The 22,569-nt window shown below is 45.1% G+C and overlaps 2 protein-coding genes across 5 annotated transcripts in view; one reads left to right on the top strand and one right to left on the bottom strand.

Moving 5' to 3' along the window:
- Positions 1-208: 208 nt before the first annotated feature.
- DNASE1L3 (deoxyribonuclease 1 like 3) lies at positions 209-21,451 on the bottom strand. The gene is made up of 8 exons (XM_041762270.1): positions 21,009-21,451; positions 14,250-14,338; positions 10,968-11,057; positions 10,241-10,353; positions 7,166-7,278; positions 4,267-4,424; positions 715-811; positions 209-411 (listed from the first exon to the last, which is right to left on the bottom strand). Exons 1-8 carry the CDS (start codon positions 21,147-21,149, stop codon positions 298-300), a joined length of 915 nt encoding a protein of 304 aa, XP_041618204.1. The 5' UTR covers positions 21,150-21,451; the 3' UTR covers positions 209-297.
- The window catches only part of ABHD6 (abhydrolase domain containing 6, acylglycerol lipase), a 72,304-nt gene continuing 61,787 nt past the window's right edge, over positions 12,053-22,569 (top strand). For 2 of the 4 annotated variants that reach the window (XM_041762266.1, XM_041762269.1), the window contains exon 1: positions 12,053-12,277. The gene's annotated coding sequence lies outside the window, so the exon portion shown is untranslated. The remainder of the gene's footprint in view (positions 12,278-22,569) is intronic. The other 2 variants (XM_041762261.1, XM_041762263.1) reach the window with 1 other exon arrangement.

Raw genomic sequence — 22,569 nt, forward strand, 5'->3', positions numbered from 1 at the left:
TTTGAGAGAAAGAGAGTGAACAGAGAGGGAGAAGCAGACTCTCCACTGAACAGGGAGCCCAACGACTGACAGCGTGGGGTTTGATCCCAGGACGCTGGGATCATGACCTGAGCTGAAGGCAGACAATTAACAGACTGAGCCACCCAGGTGCTCTGACTCAAGACAGATTACATTCAAGTTGAAAATGAAAGTAGTTGGACCAGTCTTGTTTCCTGAGTGCAGGCAGCAGCTCATACCACCTGTTAGAACTGTTTTATTTAGAGGCAAGAAATGGTTATTATAATGGTACCCTTGTATCTAGGAGTGACGGACCTTTTTCTTCTTTGGAGAGATAGATTTTTTGCTATTGGTGAAGGCTCTTGAAGATTGTAGTTTAAATTCAACTGGAAAGTGGTCGCTGACATTCAAGGCCTATGAAGAGAAAAGGGACATAAATTTGGGAATTAGGAGACTGTCATTTTAGTGATGAACAAATTCAAGGCTTGAGGTGGGAAGATAAAACACCTAAAGTCATTGAACAGAACACACACTAGTGAGTATCATCCTTGGACCAGCCCAATCAGAAATTTAGACAGGTCTTCAAGCCCCAGAATCGTAGACTTTGAGACTCAAGGTCCAATGGCCCAATGTTGTGTCTCTAGAGGTGGCCTCAAAGGATGACACCAACCCATCTTCTCAGGACAGTGGCAAAGAAAGACAAAGTGGCAGCTGTACCTCCTCTTCAGTCAACAGAAAAGCTTTCTGGAAGTCAAAGGTGCTGTTTGATCTGGGAACAACAGACCTGATGATCTCTGGTCCTCTAAGCACAATCCTAGAGAAAGGGATGGAAGACAGTCACATTAATCCACCTTGTTGATTTTGAGACAAACCAAGTTTCCTGTTTGACATCTGGAATTGGTTGAGCAGCCTGGACTTTTCGTGTGATATTCAAAGTCCAGGCCTGGTTTTCTGACCCTTTGGACAGTGCCTAAACTGGGAAATCAGATCATCTCCTGCTTGGGGCCCTGTGGGCAGTAGCCCTGAAGGTGGAAGAGAAGATATTATATGAAACATGGACACCAGGCGGCCCCAGTGGCGTAGCGGCTTAGTGCCGCCTGCCACCTGAGGTGTGATCCTGGAGACCCAGGATCGAGTCCCATGTCGAGCTCCCTGCATGGAGCCTGCTTCTCCCTCTGCCTGTGTCTCTGCCTCTCTTTCTCTCTGTGTCTCTCATGAATAAATAAATAAATAAAATCTTTAAAAAAAAAAAAAAAGAAAGAAACATGGACACCACACCATGGAACAGTGATGTACAGACTGAGAATATTATTCCCTTGACAATTATTTTTCACTTTTCCTGATTCAATTATGGAGAAAGGTACTGGCTTATCTTTTTTTTTAAGATTTTATTTATTCATTTGAGAGAGAGAAAGCTAGCACTAGTGAGAGATGGGGGGCAGAGGGAGAGGGAGAAGCAGACCCCCTTTGAGCTGGGAGCCCAATGTGGGCCTTGATCCCAGGACCCGGAGTCATGGCCTGAGTTGAAGGCAGATGCTCAACGAAATGAGCCACCCAGGCGCCCCTGGCTGATCTTTAATAACCCCCTAAGCTCCCATTTTGACCAAGATGGAGCAGGCTCCAATCACCAAGCACTCTGCAAGCCAGATAATTAAAGCAGAATTTAACATTGCTTGGTTTTCCCTGGGCTTACTTTTTTAGTTATTTTTGATTTATGACTAATACTATTTTCTTACCTTAGTATGAGATCTCCTTTAAAAATTAATTTATTTCATTAGAAATGAGTGGACTTAAAGACAAATACAGGGGAAAACCATAGTATAGTTGCTTTGTAGCGATAGCAAAAACTGGGAACATGGTAATTAAATGAGTTTTAGAAAAATGGACTCTAATGTATCTCAAGTGGAGTGATGCAGTCAGGGTCTACGTGGCCCCACCCGACCAACGGAAGAAGGACAAGGTGAGTCAAACTTCCAGTTCATGACTATGCATTGAGCTTTCCCTGATTCTGAGTAGCTGATTTGGTTTCCTGCGTTTGCTACTACTGCGGTTAAATTTGAACTCAGTCCACAAGTAAACTCTTCACATTTGGTTGGAGTTTTTTTAAAGCCATCCTTCAGACCCAGAGAGTCAAGAGCAACATAATTAAGGCTCGCCCCGTTTCTGACTTCCAGGTACATATGTGGGCAGGTCAGCTGCTCACTGAAGGCTTTCCCGAGGTTGCTCTGTGCACAGGCCAGCTCTTGGCATCTTTCATGTCCAACAGAGCATAGCTTGTAGGAGGTGTTCAATAAATATTTGACACAGAACAAAGACTGGAATTGAGACCATTTCATCTTACTCCCCTTACTAGAAAGTTATATCTCTTTAATTAAAAAAAAATTTAATTTTTAAGTAGGCTCCATGCCCAACATGGGGCTCAAACTCACACCCAGAGATCAAGAGTCACATGTTCTACTGACTGAAACATCCAGGTGTCCCAGAAATTGATATCCCCTTTAAAATAAAAAACATAAAAATAAATAAAAATAAAAAAAGACGGGATCCCTGGGTGGCACAGCGGTTTGGTGCCTGCCTTTGGCCCAGGGCGCGATCCTGGAGACTCGGGATCGAATCCCACGTCAGGCTCCCAGGGCATGGAGCCTGCTTCTCCCTCTGCCTGTGTCTCTGCCCCTCTCTCTCTCTTTGACTATCATAAATAAATAAAAATTAAAAAAAAAAATAAAAAAAGACATCAAAGAAATATGCTGGTGTGGAAAACAGAAAATTTAGAGCAACAAAATGAGAAATTAATCTTTAAAAAAAAGTCACATGTAATCCTGCCATCCTTTGGCATATATTGTATAAAACCGAAGTTCTTTCAGTAAACACCTTTTTAACCTGTTCCCCCACCCTACCTAAGCTTTTGTGAGCATCTTTTCCTGTGATTCACTGTTCTGCTTCCTTATTCTTGGTCACCTCCCCTTTGTTGGCCAGGGGAAAAGAATGGGGCCGCAGAAGGGACTAGATCTGCTCAAGGCCACACCACACAACTGGCACGTGTGAGCAGGCAAGTAGGCGAGCAGGCTAGTGGGCGAGTGGCCATCTCCAACGCGCTTTGCTGGCAAGCCCTCAAAGTGAGAGGGAGGCAGCAGGCACGGGGCGCTCGTCTCCTGTAACTTCCTGCCTCAATTCCACTTTCCCCAATGCTAGGGCTGCTTCTACTCTTGAGAACTGGAGCAATGACTTCTGCAAAGGGCACACCAAGCCTGAAAGCTCCAAGAGGAATAAAAGAGGTTGTGGGATGGAAATGAAATTCTGACCTCAAAACTAGAGAAGTGAGAATAATCGTCTCTGGCAGAAGCCACCTTGTGCTTCCTTGGAGGCAGGCTGAGTCTGGAAACCACGGCCACCACAGGTTCTACTATGGATGGGAAGATCAGGAACATTCACAGGCTTCAAGTGCCTCCCCTACCTCCCAGTTTAAGGAGCAAAAATGAAAGCTGACTGAAAATTCCCAGGGAGACTTCACAAATACAATACTGGGGTTTTTTTAGGTTTTGTTTTGTAACATAAGCTCTACAGCCCCAACATGGGGCTGGAACTCATCCCGTAAGATCCAGAGCTGCACGTTCCACTGACTAAGCTAGCCAGGTGCCCCAAGAATGCTATTATTTAAAGGTATGTATTTGCATTTGGGAATGTGTAGCAAAAGCTTTAAAAGTGTAAACACCCTTCTAATAACTGGTCTCAGATGGGAGGTCCATTTCGGCAGTCCTTATACTAGCCAACTCTTGGCAATAACCTAACCTTAATGACAGGGGATTTGAATGACTAAATTCTGGTATGTCTTTGTGATGAAATAATTAACAGCCAGTGAATGTGTGGAACACTTAACCGTATGCCAGGCATTGTGTGAGAAGACCTATACTATTCATTTACTCCTCATCATGGCCTCATGAATGAGGCATTACTACAGTCTTTGTTTTACAGGCAAGGAAGCAAAGACACACAGAGCTTAAGTCCTGAGGTGGTAGAGGCAGGATTTGAACCCAGGCTCATCTGACACGAAAGCCTGAACTAGCCACTGCTAAGCTACAATGCTCAGGGATTCCCGGTATGGCCATGCAGCATGCACCCTGCACAAGTACCCCATGCATGGGCCTGAAGTCTGATTGACTCAGCTCTGTAAGATGTGTTCTTCCTCCGCCCTGAGGGGGGGGGGGGCGCCTTCCCTGATGCGTATCAAGCACTGCATGAGCCAGCCTGAGTGAGGCAGATGCCTTCTACCTGTCATAGGCACAGTTGGTGCTGCTCTTGACCGTGGTGTCCTCTTGGTCCCCTATCAGCCAGACAAACTCAGGGTCAGTCCTCAAGCGAATGATCTTCCAGGCCTTCTTGGGGACGTAGCTACAGCCGGCGTTGAAGTCACCCATGAAAATGAAATTCTGAAAGACATTGTTTGGAACTGTCACCTTTTGGGTATTATTGCCAAATACTTTTGCTCAGAACCGGTGGCAATGGCTCCACCTCCCAAGCCCAGTAAACAATGGGTTCTGTTATGGGCTAAATTGTGTCCTTCTCCCCTGCCCCTGCCCCCACTCCCACAAATTGATATCCTGAAGTCCCAACACATGGTACCTTATGTGACTATGTTTGGAGAGAGGGCCTTTAAGAGGTAACTATGTAAACCGAGTTACCAGATGGATGGCCCCTAATCCAATATATATGCCTGGTGTCCTCAAAGAAAGAGATCAGGACACAGAGAGAAGACCAAGGACAGAGACGTCCAGGAAACCAACCCTGCTGACACCTTGACCTTGGACATCCAGGTTTTAGAGCTGTGAGGAATAGGTTTCTGTTGTTTAAGTGACCCAATCTTTGCAGCCCTGGCAAACCAATACAGGGTATCTTTTCTTTTGGTTTTTAAAAGTTAAAAATGAAGTTACAGTTTTGATAAGTATCTGACAGGCGAGACTGTACAAGGGAAGGTGTTCTCACTGGAAAGTGGATGTTTGGTGTAGCCCTTCCCTCCTGTTCTTAGTCACCGCATCCCTGTCATTCAGCATGCTGAGTTAGGTGGGGGTAAAAGAATCCAGCTCATTTATTCCTTCATATCTTTCTGGCTCAAACTACTGTAGGGTATAAATACTTGAATGAATTGACGCCTTTTGTTTCCAAGCAGGAAAAATGAATTTGGGTGGTTTATTTGACAACCTTGGCATCATGCTTTCTCTTCTATTGTTTGGAAGTCAGGAGCTTATTCCTGTGGAAATTCTGTCAACTGAGGAAGTGGGAAGAGCCTGAAAGGGAGGGGATGATTGAGTGAGTTGTCCACCCCTGCCCTGAGGCCACCAACAGAACCTTCTATTTCAGAAGTGTTTTTCCCCACAGAGCTTTGGAACAAAATTTTAAGATTCCTCAATTCAGAGGAAGTGTCATATTTCCTTGTTGGTGCTATTGTTTGTGGCTGTTGCTGACTTTAGAGTTTTCTTCAAAACATTTTATTTTGACCTCAGAGATCATGGTTTTTCCTGACATTGATGGGTGTGGTTGAGGACAGAATGTCATTCTTAACCCAAGTGACCACCAGTTCCTATTGTTATAGGCACAATTTACTGAACATGTACTGTATGTCAGACCAAGCATGAAATGTTTCATAAAGTTGGGGCGCCTCGGTGGCTCAGTCAGTTAAGCGTCCAATACTTGATTTCAGCTCAGGTCATGATTTCAGAGTCCTGGGATTGAGCCCCACGTCTGGTTCTGCATTCATTGTGGAGTCTCTTTTCCCTCTCCCTCTGCTCCTCCCCCTACTCATGCTCTCTCTCTCTCAAATAAATAAATGAATCCTAAAAAAAAGTTTCATCAAGTTTAAAATACATCTCATGATAAACACTAGGAGGTAGAAGGGACCTTTAATCTCTGTGGAAACAGGATAGAGGAATACAGTGACTGGCTCTAGACCACTCAACTCATGGACTCAAGTCGTTAAGTCAAGAATTAAATCCTGGTCTGTCATTGCGCCAGCCTAGTGCCTGAGATGCTCAATAAATTCTTGTTGAATGACTGAAAGAATTCAAAATTTTAGGAATGAATGAGCCTTTCTCTTTCCCTGCTTTTTACAAATAAGCAATGAATTACGCACCTTGTGCTGTCCATGTCCTAGCTCCGTGTCCCCACTTTACTTGATTCATGTTGCACTTTGAATGGTGGAACAGAAGGAGGGGGGTGGTCACAGGAGTTATAGCCCAAAAGGAGGGAAGAATGAGGAAAAGCCCTCTGGAACAGTTCCATATTTGCCAAGAGCTTTCACAGACCCTCACAGCCAGCCACATGAGGTGGCATCCCCGTTTTCCAGAAGAAGGAATAATTGAGGCCAAGAATGTTGGTGGATGCATTCCCCTATATTCTTTGGGATATCACTTCCCTCCTTCACTTCAGTCTGTGAGGTTGGGCTGAAGCACACACAGATTCAACCAATCAGAGCTTCTCAAGCCCCCTGATGGACATGTGCCCCAATGAGGACCCATAATGTGACTCAACCCTGGGGCACTTCTTGCATTGTGGAACAGAACACTCGTCAGTGGTCTAGAAGCTGCTGGAGGCCCTGTTGCCATCTCAAAGGTGGAGCCCACTCAGAGGACACAAGGGCAAAGCAATGAAAAGAAAGAGACAAGCCGAGCCCTGATGACCTTGTCTGAGCCCCAGATCCCCCTCTGCCTGAATTACCCCTGAACATCCAGTTCCATGAACCAATAAATTGCACCGCCCTTTTCATGCACCAATTTGAGAGTCTGTCATTTGCAGTGAAGGACTCCTGACCTCTAAGTGTCTCCCCGTTCTCCTTGCAAAGTGAGAATGATAAAAGTGGTTACTTCGTGGTCTTATGGGGAGGATTCAATCAACTTGCCCAAGTCTAGCCTCAGCATAGGGCCTGGCACCAGCTGCTTACTCAGTGACCTGGGGCAGCCATTCTTAGTGGAGCTGTGCATGAATGGCCGAGACCCCCCTGGAGAGTACCCAGCACATCTAGCAAGAAGGATATTTAAGGCTGAAGTAAGGGCTCAAAGGAGGCTCTAACATGGTGGTGGTCTGCACAGGTGGCCCACCTGGGGAGTGATACATCCCTTCCCAGAACCTGACTCTGCCTTTGCTAGAGGAGAATTCAAGGGACACAGAGGGTCATCACCTCCGCCTTCCAACGGCGCTTCACATCCAAGTAGACATCAACCAGCTCATCGATCTCTTTCACAGAGGCTTCAGGGGTGGTGTGCAGGGGGACAATCACGAAGTCCTTGACAGCTGAGGAACAGGAAAGAGGTGGAGGTCACATACTTCCCCAGACACGGGCAGGTGCCTCGAATACTGCTGAGGGGAAACAGGCTGCCCACTGCCCCCTCCCCCCCACCCCGGGAGGCCCAGATTATGTGGTCTGGTCTCCTCTTTTTTTTTTTTTTTAAGATTTTATTTATTCATGAGAGACACAGAAAGAGAGGCAGAGACATAGGCAGAGGGAGAAGCAGGCTCCATGCAGGGAGCCCGACATGGGACTCGATCCCAGGACCCCAGGTTACACCTGGGGTGAAGGCAGACGCTCAACCACTGAGCCACCCAGGCATCCCTAGTCCTCTCATTCCTAGAGGGTCCAGCTGGTGGCTGAGATGTGCCTGTTCCTGGGACCACTGGGCCGCTGTCATCAGCGGATGAAAGCTTCCTTTCACCCACTCACTTGCATGGCTAAGAGAAAGCTGGAAGACAGCACTCCTTGATGACACTGTGGGTATTTTTCTTTTCTCTTTCTTTAAAAAATTATATTTTCTACTTTTTAAAAAATAAGACTGCATGGCTTTTGTACTAAAGAAAAAAAGTTTTTTTCTAATGAAAAAAATTGAGGCTTGTCAGTTTATGCTTCTTTTATAATTTGGAAAAAAACTACCCTACCCCTCCCATTATTTTTTTGAAAAGCAGCCTTTTGTGAAACATCTGAAAACCTCCCTGGTACAGGAAGGACTGAGAGAGCCTATCTCAGAGAATGTAGGTGAGCCTGGGAACAATGCCTTGCCCACCTGCCAGTGGCAGCTGACATTTCTGATTGCCTCTTTCCTGGGCTTTCCTCCTCCTCCTGTGCCTGGGCCTCCACTCTTGCTCAGGAGCTGAGGGCTGTTGGGGGTCACTGCTCAAGTGACATAGTGGGGAGTCAGGACTCAGGTCAGGAAGCCTGTCTCCAGAACCCTGCCCTTACCACCCAGCCTTATCTCCCACTCTCTTCCTCATGCCTCCACTCCACTCCCCATCCTCTCTTTGGTCCCCCTAAATACCTCAATCCCTTTCCCACTTCTGAGCTTGTGTGTGCACACTGGGACCTCCCCCTGGAACGGCCCTTCCTTCCCCCAGCCCTCTGTGACTGGCTTCTTCAGGTCACAGTCCAATGTCACCCTGAAGAGGCCATCTGTAGTCTGCACCATTTAAGGTGAGCCCCTCACCCGATTATAGAATGAACCCTGCTTTTACTTCCTTCATGCTCTGAAATTCTTAGTTTGGCTCACTGGAACCTGAGCTCTGTCTTGCTCACCCTCTTGGTTCCAGGACCTAGCACAGCATCCGGCACATGAGAGGTACTCAAAAATGTTTGTTGATTGAATATATGAATGAATGAATGAATGAATGAATGAATGAATGAGTAAATGAATAAAGGAAAGAAATAATAGATGAATGGCTAACTCTCTTAAATCTCAAATAGAGGGGACATACGGATGTTTCCTTGTACAAGAGAGGAAGTTCCAAACAGGGCATGACTGTGGTGCCATCCTTGGGGAGGAGGGGTAGAGAAAGGCAAAAAGGTGGAAACTCAAGACAAACAGGTTTGTTTAATAATATTTAGCTACGTGTAGCTGAAGATTCTCTTAGAGAAAAGGGGTAGGGGGCAAGGTGTTCTCTCAACACTGCCTGGTCAGCCAAATGTGAATCATATGCACGACCAAGGCGATTATGACACATACTCTCCCAAGTGCATTTCTGTCCTCAGCTGTCCTCATCTCCTCTTTTTCTACTGGAAATTTCCTCCACCGTTCTTCCATGTTTGTCTTCCTAAAGTACTAATCAACCCAGGGCAGAAATAGTTACTTCCCAGTTTAGGGTGTTTATATGTGTGTAGTATACATGGGGGTGTGCATATGTACAACTCTGCACGTATTTATTTGGTCATTATCTGTCTTGCCCACTACAACGTAACTTCACTAGGACAGGGAACTTGTCTGTCTTGTTCTGGGCCTGGAACAGAGCCTGGCACGTGGTAAGTACTGAAAAAAATATTTGATTCTGTATAGCTCCAATCTGCAAACCAAACGAACTCTTGACTTTCCATTTAGATCCACACAGTGGTTAAGACTGTGGGCGTCCAGGGACGCCTGGGTGGCTCAGCGGTTAAGCGTCTGCCTTTGGCTCAGGGTGTAGTCCCGCAGTCCCGGGATTGAATCCTGCATCGGGTTCCCTGCATGGAGCCTGCTTCTCCCTCCGCCTATGTCTGCCTCTCTTTCTGTGTCTCTCACAAATAAATAAAATCTTAAAAAAAAAAAAAAAAAAAAACACCATGGGCGCCCAAGATAGTGGCTTGTGTTACCACCCCCTGCTCATTCATTTCAAGAGCTGCTGGGTGACCTTGAGCAAGTGATTCCACCTGCTGTTTGAACCTCAGCTTCCACAAATGTAAAGTGCAGATAATCCCAGGTCTTACCCTGTAGAGTGTTGCAAGGATTACAGGAACCTGGCACTAATCAGGGGTCAATAATTATAATAGTTTGTACATGTGTAGGTGTTGTCAGAGTTCAGGGTGCAATTGATTGGATTTCCTCTCTACACCCAGTCTGTAGAGGGGATTGGACAGGGAGGGAGGGAGAGGGAGCCTCTAGGTTAGGGGTTCATCTCTGGTAACCATCACTGGGATTTTTATTTTAAATGAAGTTGTATTTGATTGGGACTGAAGAATTGTGGTAAATAATTTCCATCAGCCTAAATCCTCCAAAGAGAGTGGAGTTATCCCAGTTTCAGAAGGTGGGTGGGTTCCAGGTTGAGGAGATCTTGAGTCATGACATTCTGACAGGCCAGGCTACAGCCTTCAAATACCAGGTGTTCTTAATGGCCATCTCAAGTCTAAGGCTTCCCTAACAATGCTGCACAAACCCCAGAACTACGGCTCACACTCGGGGCTACTGTCGGTTCATGGATCACAGGGAGATTATGCACAAGAGGATACTGTGGGTCTCACCGGTGAAGGGTGACTGGAACCAGACCACAAAGGGCTCCCTGGAAAACACATCTGCATCTCCAGCCTGATAGTCATGGTAGAGGTAGTATTTCTTCACAGACACCAGCTTTTCCCTAGAAATAAAAAAAGAAAGCCCTTCCAGCTGAGTCAGTTGCCTTCCTAATTTATCCAGAGAGCAGAGACACAGGTTCCCATGGCTTTAGTAGCCCCCCCCCACCCCAAGGCAGGCTCTCGCCCTGCAAGGGATCTTTCACTCCAGAACAAATTCCATCAACTCTTCTCAATGACCAGGGCCCTTTGAAAGCTGGAGATCTGAGCAGTACCAGTTATGTGGGGCATCCACAGCTACTGTTCAGACTTAGAGCAAATTACTAGTAGGGAGAAGACAAGGCTATGTAGTTTCAGAGTCAGCCATGCTGGGCAGCTTAGGTTTCCATCCCTGGCTAGCACTTAACTCTGAAGGATAAAGAACTCCTGACCTTCCTGACCAGGCAGCCACTGAGTCAACAAATTAGGTGTCAGGAGGCTGCATGTGCTTTTTAATTTGAGGAGGTAATGCTCTGCTTCAGCCTCAATTTGACAGCAATTATTTTGATCAATATTGAGAACTGGTTAGAGACCATTAGATATCAAAATTTGGTTTTGAAGAAAAGATATGCATTTTGATTCAGTTCATGGTCATCATTTGTAAGTGAATCATGTCTCAGGAAGCAGAGACTATACTCACTTGTAGAGAAAGGCATACTGTTCTTTATATGTGTTTCTTCCAAGCCGAGAGCTAATCACATAGTTGTATTTAATGCCTCTTCTCGAATTTCTAGAAAACATAAAGATTTTACATTACATTTTAAAAAAGAAACTACCTCCTACTGCATGCTCCCCCTTTTCAATCTATGTCCATATCGCCAATTACATCATGGAGAAAGGCTACCATTCGCTGTAACCTTGGAGTCTAATAAGAAGGGCCACCATTGACTGGGAATGTGACATCTATCTTCCAGGATCTTTACAGCCATTATCTCTTGCCCTTAGAATGTGGATACTATTATTACCCATTTTTTATAGATTGCAGGTGTACAGCTGGGGTTTGAGCTCAGATCCTACCCACTCCAAATCCACATGCTTGGGCCTATACCTGTGGCACATTATTGAGACCATAGATGATTCAGGCCAGAATCAGTCCCAAATCCCATTCTGGCTCATGGCTGGGCTGACCTCATACTTCCTGATGGAGTAAACCTTATCAGGTCATCCTGTCCCTGCACTACTCCTGAACATTTATCATATACATCATTCCTGGTGCCATTTTCATTGGACATTCACTCTGCTCTGAAAATCCCCAAACATTTTCTCACAAGTCCTAGAACTATGATTTCAAATCAGCTATTGTTTATGTCCTGGGATAGAGATATAGCTGTGTACCAGGGAAATTGACTCTGTGTATTTGCCAAACCTGCTGATAACTCCACTCTGGACAGAGCCTGATGTGGTTTTACTCCATTTGTCCACAAAAAGATTTAGTACACCTCTAAGCTGCAGCATATTCTCAGGTTCAGTTGGAAAATAGCAAAGGGGGTGTTTAGGAGCCTCCTTAGGCCCTACTAAAATTCCTGGGAATTTAGATACACATTCTAAGGCAGATCCGGCCATTGGGGCCCAAGAAGTATGGACAGTGGATTCTACTGGGCATCCAGCTTGGGAAAGCTGGCCTTGTTCTGAATCAAGCCTGCCAAATTTGGGGTTGGCAAACTGCTTGCAATGACTCAGCTGTAAGGTGACTAAGGCCCCTCCAGGCTTACTGGGGATAAAGGGACAAAGAGGCCTGCCTCTGCCTGGTGTCCATGGGACACTCTAGGGAGGTTGAGGAGAACTGAGTGGTGGGGGTAGGAAGACCCTATCCAGGCTGCCTATGGGGAGGGGCCAGGAGACCCCTGTTCTCTCATACTTCTGAAAATTGATCAGAGACCCTCTGTGGAAGACTGAGGAGGTTCAGAATAGAGCACCGGTTTTGGAGTCAAGCATGACCCAGGTCCAAAGGTAAGCTCCACCATTTACTGGCTGGGTAACCTTGGGCAGGTCCCTCATCTCTGTGCATCAGTTCCCTCGGTTACAAGGGAAGGAGTAATAGTGCCGACCCCACAAAGGAGTTGTGGAAGTAAATCAAAGAGCACACAGGAATTGATTAACAGAATGCCTGGCATGTAGTTAGGGTATTGATGGTAGCTGTTACATGTGGCCCTCTGAACCACCATCTGCCATCATAATTTTCTTCCTTTTACTAATAATAGACACTACCACCACTTATGATCACTGCTACGTGCCAGGCACAGTCCAACCACTTAAATGCAGGATTTAATTACTGCCACACCCCAGGAAGGTGGGTTCATTATTAGCCTCATTTTATAGATGGGAAAAAAGGTCAAAGAGTTTGAGTAACTTGCCCAAGGTCGTAGTAGAGGCAAGATCCAAACACAAGTGGTCTGAGACCAGTGTAGACACCTAACCCTTGTGTTAAATTCCCTTTTCTATTGTCAAAGATCCGATCTGGGACAGAAAAGAGCCTCTGAGGTTAAAAGGAGAAGTTCAGCTCCAACTCCGTATTTTCAGATGAGAAATTGAGGCCCAGGGTGGGTGGGGCCAGCCCAAGAGGCCTCTGTGTGAATGAGAGTGTCCAAAGCTGTTTCTCCCAGGGCCTAATGAAGCTGGATTGACCATTCATTTATTTTAAAAAACACAATGTGAGTTATCTTAATTATGGAAGTACAATAATGGCCAGATGTACTGATTGTTCAATCTGGATGGTGGATTACATGGTTGTTTATTATCATTTTCTCTGTGCTTTTAAGTATATCTAAAATATTTCATAAGAAAAAAGAAAGGAGTATAACATTCTCATTGTAGAAAATCTGGAAAAACAAAATATATAGAAAAGACATCACATTTAAATGCCTTGTGATTTTTAAGGCTAAGATAGCCATTGTCAAATGGTCTGGTTCACTGCTTTTGAATTTTTTATATGTTTTTTTGTTTTGTTTTTCTTTTGACATAATTGAATATACTCTGTGCTGTAATCTTATCATGCCTGCACAAAAGAAATATTATACTAGAAGATTATTTTAGGGATGCCACAGACATTCTTATTTAATAGATGGGAGGTTCTCAAATGTGCCTTTTTAACTCACTTTGGGGTGATTTTCAGGTGGGTGGGTCTGCTGACTATTCTTTGAGAAAGAATATAAATCATAAATATAATCCAATGTAATATGAAATTATTTGAGGACATTATCTTTTAGGGTTTTTTGAAGTTATAAAATCAATTCAGACTTTTGTAAAATATTTAAATCATATAGGATTATATAAAATAAAAAGTAAATGTTTTCCATTTCTTTACGGACCTTGTCCACAATGGTCCTGCAATCACACCCAACCCCTGGCCCAGAAATAACCGCTGTTAACAGTTTGGGGCACATCCTTCCCATTCTTTTCTCTATGCCCATGTAAATTCAAACACACTCTCATTCATGCATAGTGTAATGTGATTACCAAAATGGGCTACTCTACATACACCTCCTATTCTTTTCAATATATTGCAGCCGTCTTTCCATGTTTAGCTCTAACCTAGTCTGTAGTGAACATGATTTTTTAATGGCTACGTAATATTCTAGCCAGCGGGCATATCATAACTTCATATTTGTACTCAGTCTTAGCTTATAACAGTAGTTCTCAGCTCAGCCTCTTGTCTCTTTCGTTTCTCTGTCCTGGCTCCTCATCTGTTTCCTCTATTTTGCTTTATCATATGAAAACTAGACAATGGAAAGTTCTCAGGACTGCAGCCAGTGGAGTTGGGAGCCTAGGCAGTGTTGACCATGTGACCTGGTGGTCAGGGCCAGTGCTAGCTTTCACGCTAGTTTCAGTTTCTGGGCTTTTCAGGTGCCCTTGCCCAGGGTGGGTGGGGCCAGGGTGGGGGGACCTTGCGCCTGCAGAGGGCCCCAGGGCCCTGGGTCTTTACCCATTTAGTTTCTCCAACAGCGTGGGACAGATCATGTTGTTGCTGTCCTTGACTTCCATCAGGAGTATGATATCACAGCGTTTGATGACCTGCAGAGACAATTCCCAGATGTTTTAGGCAAATTATAGATCTATAAATAATAAAATCTTTTATTAGGCACTTACATTTTAAGTATAGAATTGGTGCTTTGTTAAAAGAGTTAATTTCATTGCTGAAACAAGTGAGGAACTTCCTGAGGTAGTTCCGTTTTACCTTATTTTTTTTTTTAAGATTTATCTATCTATTTATTTATTTATGATAGACATAGAGAGATAGAGAGAGAGAGGCAGAGACACAGGAGGAGGGAGAAGCAGGCTCCATGCCGGGAGCCCAACGCGGGACCCAGTCCTGGGACTCCAGGATCACACCCCCGGGCCAAAGGCAGGTGCCAAACCGCTGAGCCACCCAGGGATCCCTATCTTATTTTTTTAATTAAAGATGAAGTTAACTTCTCAGGGTCCTGAGATCGAGTCCCAAGTCAGGCTCCCTGTTCAGCAGGGATCCTGCTTCCGCCTCTCCCCTTCTTTTTTTGCCTCTCTCCCTCTCCCTCTGCCTTTTCCCTGCTCATGCTCTCTCTCTCTTGCTCTCTCTCTCTCAAATAAATAAATAAAATCTTTAAAAAAAAAAAAAAAGAATTATCTACTACTTCTCTGCATCTCAGTAAACCCATCTATAAATTGGAATGATGATAGTTATTCCCTCATAGGGTTGCTGGAGGATTAAATGAATACTGAGAGCAGTACCACCCAGATAGAAGGCACACAATAGATTATTATTGCTATTGTTATTACTTGTACAGATCAAAGAGGAAGACGCATTGCAACAACAACAAAAAAATTGGAAATAACCTAACTATCCCCAAACAGGAAAGCATTAAATGAAAGATGTTGCAAACATAGCATAAGGCATTATATGGCATTGAAAGTCATGGCTTAGTGGCGCCTGGGTGGCTCAGCCCTTAAGCAACTGACTCTTAATTTTGTCTCAGGTGATGATCTCAGGGTCGTGAGATTGAGCCCCTTGTTGGGCTCTGCGCTGGGTGTGGAACCTGCTTAAGATTTTCTCTTTTTCCTTCTGCCCTTCCCTCCCTTAAAAAAAGTCATGTTTTAAAAAAATATTAACAAAATAAAAGAATATTAACAACATGTGAAATGCCTCTAATATAAAAGCAGGATACAAAATGGATGGTATAGGGTAGTCTCTAGGCTGAAAAACAGATGCAAATTTATGTATTTTTGCATAGAAAAATGCCCATAATGCCCTAAATGCCAACAGCTCTTATCTTCAAGTAATAGAATAATACTTCTTTACTTGTTTCTATATTTTCAAAATAGTCCCTACTGACTATTTTTAACTTGATACAATTAATTCAGAAATTATAAATGTATAATTTAAAGAGTTATGCCTTTCTAATTTAAAAAATTAATGTGTTATTGAAAAAAAGAAAACTGCTTGATGATGAAGGAATGATGGGGGAGGACACAATGACCAATATTTATTAAGATATGACAGATGCGATTCTAACTATTTAACATTTAAATAAGTTGTCTCACATTAAGTACCTCATACAATGCTTGGCACATAGGGAGGGCTTTGTAAGTGTTAGCTCTTATCATTGACTCATTAAATGTTTCTAGTAACCCTTATATGCAGGTCCTCTTATTATCCCCATTGTATAGTTGGGGACTCAGCCTCAGTGTGGCTAAGTAATCTGAACATCATGTGAATATGAGTAATGGGATCATCCACTACTGAACCTCTCTTGACCACTATACTCAATAGCCAAAGAAATCACCATGGTTCCTGTGATTTCCTCCTCCCTTTTGAATATAATTCATAGGTGCAGGACAAAAATGGACCAGGGTTCAGGCTCCCTTTCCTGAGCAGAAAGGTCGAGCTTTTTAATTCCCTGCTTACAGCACTTTTGCGCACATAACAAACACCCTGGAGCCCCACATCTCCAGCAGTAACTCCAGCAGATTTCCACTTCCCTTGGGCAGTTTCCTCTGAACCTCTGGGAATATTTCCTATAGACTGGAATCTACGCTGCAGTAGAGGAATGGCTCAAGATCTCATCATCAAGGGCACCTGGGTGGCTCGGTGGTTGAGTGTCTGCCTTTGGCTCAGGTCATGATCCTGGGGTCCAGGGATCAAATCCCACATTGGGCTCCCTGTAGGCAGCCTGCTTCTCCCTCTACCTATGTCCCTGCCTCTCTCTCTGTGTCTTTCATGAATAAATAAATAAAATCTTTAAAGAAAAAAAAAATCTCATCATCAGAATTCTCCTGGGGATGAAAGCTATAAGTGGCTGGCCCTCATCTAGCCATCCATCCTCCTGCCCATCTATCTATTCATTTGCTTATCCATCCAACAAAATGTTATCAGGGGCCTGCTGTGTGCCAGACAACATGCTAGGACTTGCTTTACTCACAATTGTACAGCATCTGGTATGAGTAAATGAGAGAGGGCAAGGAGTGAAGGAGGGAGAGAGGGAGAGGCGGCCATACTAGAACCAGTCGAGCCAAATTTATAAAGCACAAATACCTCCCTGTATTTAAATCTTCTTTATGGCCATTGTAAGAAAAATGGGACTAAATTTCCTAGCTAGTCCTTTTCTAATTATTTTTCTAATTATAAAAATAGGATTTTCTAATTATAAATTAGAAATTTTTTCTAGGGCAGCCCAGATGGCTCAACGGTTTAGCACCACCTTCAGCCCAGGGCATGATCCTGGAGACCCCAGATCGAGTCCCATGTCGGGTCCGTGCATGGGGCCTGCTTCTCCCTCTGCCTGTGTCTCTGCCTCTCTCTCTCTGTGTCTCTCATTAATAAATAGATAAAATCTTTTTTTTTTAATGTAGAATTTATTTTAAAAAAGAAAATTTTTCTAATTATAAAAATAGTATTGCTTATTGAGGAAAATTTGGAAAATGCAGAAAAGAAAATTTGGAAATGCTAAAAAATCACCTGCTGACCTATAAACCCACCACTCAGACACCCCTCACGTGATTTCTGAACTTATCCATATCGACAAAAATACATCAAAATAACTGGCCTGTCAGTTAAAAATATAGACATTGAATCAAATCGCCTCAGATTCAGATCTTGACTCTATCGCTCACCAGCTGTGTGACCCTAAGCAAGTCACTTAAGCTCCCCAAACCCGCCAGATTCCTTATCTGGAAACTGGGACAATATCCTCCTCATGAGGTTGCCATGTGGGATTAAAGGATATAATGAAATAAAACATTCAGTCCATTCCCTGGTGTGGAAGAGAATTCCACAAAGAGTGGCAATGTTTATCTCAAAATTGGGGTCTTGTCGGTTTTTTTTTTTTCAGCCTCATGTGATGTCGTGAGCATTTTCCTCACAGTGATTTAACACTCACTTTTCAAATCTATCACTGGTACATGTTTTCCCTGCCTCTGTTTCAGGCCGGGAAAGATATATCTCCCCTGACGCTATCGCCTCCTCAGAACAGAACGGAACAGAATGAGGCTCCAAAGACAAAGGGGGCCCCCCAGAAGGCTCCTTCCAGACCTGAAACTCAGGAATTTCCTGACAGAGGGGAAGGAGTAGGAGCTGAGCATGGCCAATGGTGAGGGGTTCTCAGCAAGCGGTGTTATTTTGTGAGTGGGCCTGGAGAGAGTGGCAGGGACAGTCTAGAGAAGTCTTATGAAGACTTGGGCCACTAGAAGTCTCTGAAGCGCTCTTTTGTGGCTCTAACCTGGGATCAGCACAGCATAGCAGGGGAAAGAGCCCGCATAGGGTCAGTTAGGTCTGGGTCCTAGCCCTTGCTCTTACACTTACTGGCCCCATGACCCAGGGCTACTTACTTCTCTCTGAACTCTATTTGCCTGTCAGCAAAAGGCAACCAGAGAGTTGTGAAGCTGAACCTGGATTCTGCATATTAAGGGCCCAGCATACAGTAAGCACTCCTGAAATTATAATTACCATGAGCTGTGGGAGACGATGCCTCCCACGTCCACCATCTTATCCCCAATGCCTCAGAGCATCTGGCACATGGCCTACCTTCCGTGAGTATTTGTTGGATGAAAAAAACATTGCTCTTTAAGGACACAGAGTGAAGAAGCAGATAGAAGCAGCCTTGCCCAGGCAGGGTTTAGCATCTGGAGAACTGCCCATTGTGCCAGCCAGCAAACCCAAGATGGAAAATGCAGGCCTCCTTCACTCTCCAAACTCCCTGATGAAGATCCTAATGACAACATGATGAAACTGGGCTAACCTCCTAAGTGATAAATCCAATATAGAAGGGTAGAAAGGGCATCTCCACTAATAGAGTTGGGTCATATGGCTGGATTCGATCCTGGCTCTTCCACTTACCAGCTAAGGAATCCTGGGTAAATCACTTCACCATTCTGAGTCTGTCTCCTTAGTTAAAAAGTGGGGACAATGCCACCTATGCCATAATATTAAATAAGAATATAAAAGTCCAGAGTGCCTGGGTGGCTCAGTCAGTTAAACATCTATATTCAGCTCAGGTCATGATCCCGGGGTCCTGGGATCTAGCCCTCCATCAGGCTCACTGCTCACCAGGAGGTCTGCTTCTCCCTCTGCCCCTCCCCTCTGCTCATGCTCTCTCTCAATATCTCTCTCTTCCTCTCAAAGAAATAAAATCTTAAAAAAAAAAAAAAAAAGAAACAAAAGATAGCCTCTTAAGACTATGATGACTTTTCCTGGGTAGAATAAGTGAGGAAGGTGATGGGAACTTGGAAGCTCGTAGATACCCAGGCTCAAAGGGCCCTTGTGTGAGGAAGCAGGGAAAATAGTTTCCTTGCATGTCAGAGCTCCCTGTTGAGCCAGAGAGTCTCGGCTCCCACAGGTTGGGCATGGCTATTCTGGCTAAACAACCACCTCTGGAAGGTCTTGGATTCCATCCAAAGGGCAGGGCCAACCAAGGAGAGGACCACCTAAGAAAGAACTGAGCATGTGTCCTTGCTCTAATCCATTTTGTGTATTAATAACAACAGTGGCAGCTCTGTGATCACCTGCCCGGTCCCAGCCCTTCCACACCTTGAGTTCTCTCAGTCAACTGGTGCTACAGGTTGTATAAGGCCCACTTTCTGAAAAGCCCAGAGGCTCAGGAGGAGAAGGGAATTCCCGAGCTTGCTCACACAGCTGCTGGGCAGGATCTGAATTCAGGGCTCCTGATGTTCCCACCATACCACGGTGCCTCCAGGTTTTTCTAAGGTGATAACACCCAGAGAGAGTCCTGAGAAAGGTATCAGCTCCAGCATCAGCAAAGAAAAATTAATTTGTCAGGTAAAGAAAGTCAACTGACTCCAGAGAAATGTGAGCAGAGGCTCTAGACCTTGGTCATATTACCCAAAGGAAGTCTTATCTAAGTACAGAGAAAGATTAGAATTTGTAGTTGGGGGCTCCTGGATGGCTCAGTGGCTGAACATCTGCCTTTGGCTCAGGTCATGATTCCGGGGTCCTGGGATCAAGTCCCACATCGGGCTCCCCGCAGGGAGCCTGCTTCTCCCTCTGCCTACGTCTCTGCCTCTCTGTGTCTCTCATGAATAAGTAAATAAAATCTTTAAAAAAAATTGTAGTTGGGAAAAGGTTGATGCTGTGGAAGGTGGAGAAGGATGAAGAGAGGGAGAGGGAGGGAGAGAAGGAAGAGAGAAAGAAAGAATGAATAAAAGAAAGAAGAAAAAAGAAAGAAAAGAGGGAGGGAGGAAGAAAAGAGGAGAGGAGAGGAGAGGAGAAGAGAAGAGAAGAGGAGAAGAGAAGAGAAGAGAAGAGAAGAGAAGAGAAGAGAAGAGAAGAGAAGAGAAGAGAAGAGAAGGGAAGGGAAGGGAAGGGAAGGGAAGGGAAGGGAAGGGAAGGGAAGAGAGAGAGAGAAGAGAAGAGAAGAGAAGAGAAGAGAAGAGAAGAGAAGAGAAGAGAAGAGAAGAGAAGAGAAGAGAAGAAGAGAAGAGAAGAGAAGAGAAGAGAAGAGAAGAGAAGAGAAGAGAAGAGAAGAGAAGAGAAAGAAGAGAAGAGAAGGGAAGGGAAGGGAAGGGAAGGGAAGGGAAGGGAAGGGAAGAGAAGAGAAGAGAAGAGAAGAGAAGAGAAGAGAAGAGAAGAGAAGAGAAGAGAAGAGAAGAGAAGAGAAGAGAAGAGAAGAGAAGAGAAAGAAGAGAAGAGAAAAAAGAAAGAGCAAAAATTCTGTCCTGTGTTGATGGATCAAAAGACCAGGCTGGGCTGGCATCCCAGCTCCCACTCCACCCACCCACCCACCACCTATATGAGGTCACTACACCTTTAGTTGCTCATCTCTTCATGGGGATAACAGCCTCTTTCATAAGGGTGATGACATGAAATCGTGTGTCTGTAGCGCCTGACAGGGGCATTCAGTAAACGGTAACAATCACAATTAGCGTAATAGCCAGCCCTTACCTGGAGCTCGCCTGAGCCAGATGCTGTTTCAGGAGCTTTACATTTACCAGCTCCCACATGCCCCCCAAAGAATCCTACAGCGGGGTACTCTCAGGCCTCCTGAACACCCATCACGTTCAAATGACGCCATGAAGCCCAGAGAGGGGATGTGGTTATCGGAATTATTGCTGTCATTATTGTGACAACATGCCGAGGTAGCTGCTACCTTCCCCCTAGAGACTAACTTTGGTGAAATTTCTCCAAAGTCTCTTAAAGTCGGAAAGCCCAGAGAGCGCGTGAGGGGTGTCCAGCGCTCTTGACAGGAAGGGGTCTCACCTTCACGATGACATCCATGGCATTCTTGTTTTCCCTCTTGGCTCCCCCAAAGGACCTCACGTTAAAGGAGCAGAGCCTCAGGGCCAGGGCACTGCTGATGGAAAGGAGGAGAAACAGCAGGAAGGCTGGGAGCCGAGGCATCCTGGCGCTCCCCTGGCTTCAGCGACAGGACAGCGGTGTCTAGCGTGTGGGCTCCAGGCCACCTCCTCAAGCCCAGCTGACTTATAAAGCCTGCAGATAACAGGAATTACTGGATTCCATGTTGCTACTTTCACTTCTCTGAGGAACTAAAGATCATGGGTTTCATTCCCCAAGGAATTAAGAAAAGTGGCTAGTCTTTTGAGGAGCCCCTGTTTTCATTGCTCTGGTGAGGAAATCAGCCTGCGTAATTGAGGGACCATCCCTGCAAAGTCACTCACATCCCAACCGGGAGCCAGCTGTGACATCTGGTCACCAACCCTGTGGGGGGCATGCCATGTGCCTTTTCCTGAGAATCGATAACTCGGAAGTGGTCCACCCCAGAGGCAGGCCGGGTGAGGGGGCCCTCTGGGTGGGGGGGTGGTGGTAATACAGTGAGGCAGGGCTCAGTGGGAAATCCTGCCAGGTTTTCTGTCTTGGCTGGGATTTGGCAGCCAGCTGTCCTTGGACACACCCAGGCTCTGACTCTCTAGTCACCCTGATGGGTGTAATTAAGGTCAACTCTGGTTTGACTTACATAATGTTTTAGGCAGTTTTACCACATACAGTTTAACATACCAACTACTAGCCATGTGTTGCCAGGGAGAGCAATCTCTAGTCTGCTAGAATGGGTCTGTACAATGTCCTTGGACTCTAAGGACAGAGAACCAGTTAAAGCCCTGGAGAGATCCACGATTGAGCCAGATATTTTTTAATGTGTGTGAGAGATATACACCCCCCAAAAGGAAGGTTTTTTAAGAACTATAGGATTTCAACCCATGTAAAATGAGTTTTAGAGATGTGGGCATGAAGATAGGAAGATCTGAAATGAAAAAGAAATGCAGGGAAGCCCAGGTGGCTCAGCGGTTTAGCGCTGCCTTCAGCCCAGGGTGTGATCCTGGAGACCCTGGATCGAGTCCCGGGTCAGGCTCCCTGCGTGGAGCCTGCTTCTCCCTCTGCCTGTGTCTCTGCCTCTCTCTCTCTCTCTCTCTCTCTCTCTCTCTGTGTGTGTGTGTCTCGTGAATAAATAAATAAAATCTTAGAAAAGAAAAAGAAACAAAATGTAATCAAGTTATAAGCCCTGGTGAGATTTGCAGTCTTTGGTAAGGAAAACTCTGGGAAGAAGGGATCTCTGGGGCCACCCCCTCGTGAAGAGATGGGCGGGTGGCTGTAGCCACAGGGAGAAGCATGCACATATCACTAACATACAGCCAGGCTCATCCTGGCCAAAATCTCTGGCCAAGCACACTCAGGCATCCCAAGGAGATAACCCCAAATAGCACATGGGAGGAAATAATGGTTTCCTGAGCTCCTGGTGAAATGCAGCTCCCTGGTGTCTACAACAGTCCTCTTTGAATCTCTGAGGAAAAGGGTGATGATTGTT

This window comes from Vulpes lagopus, chromosome 7 (assembly GCF_018345385.1).
Source record: "Vulpes lagopus strain Blue_001 chromosome 7, ASM1834538v1, whole genome shotgun sequence".
Lineage (NCBI taxonomy): Eukaryota > Metazoa > Chordata > Mammalia > Carnivora > Canidae > Vulpes > Vulpes lagopus.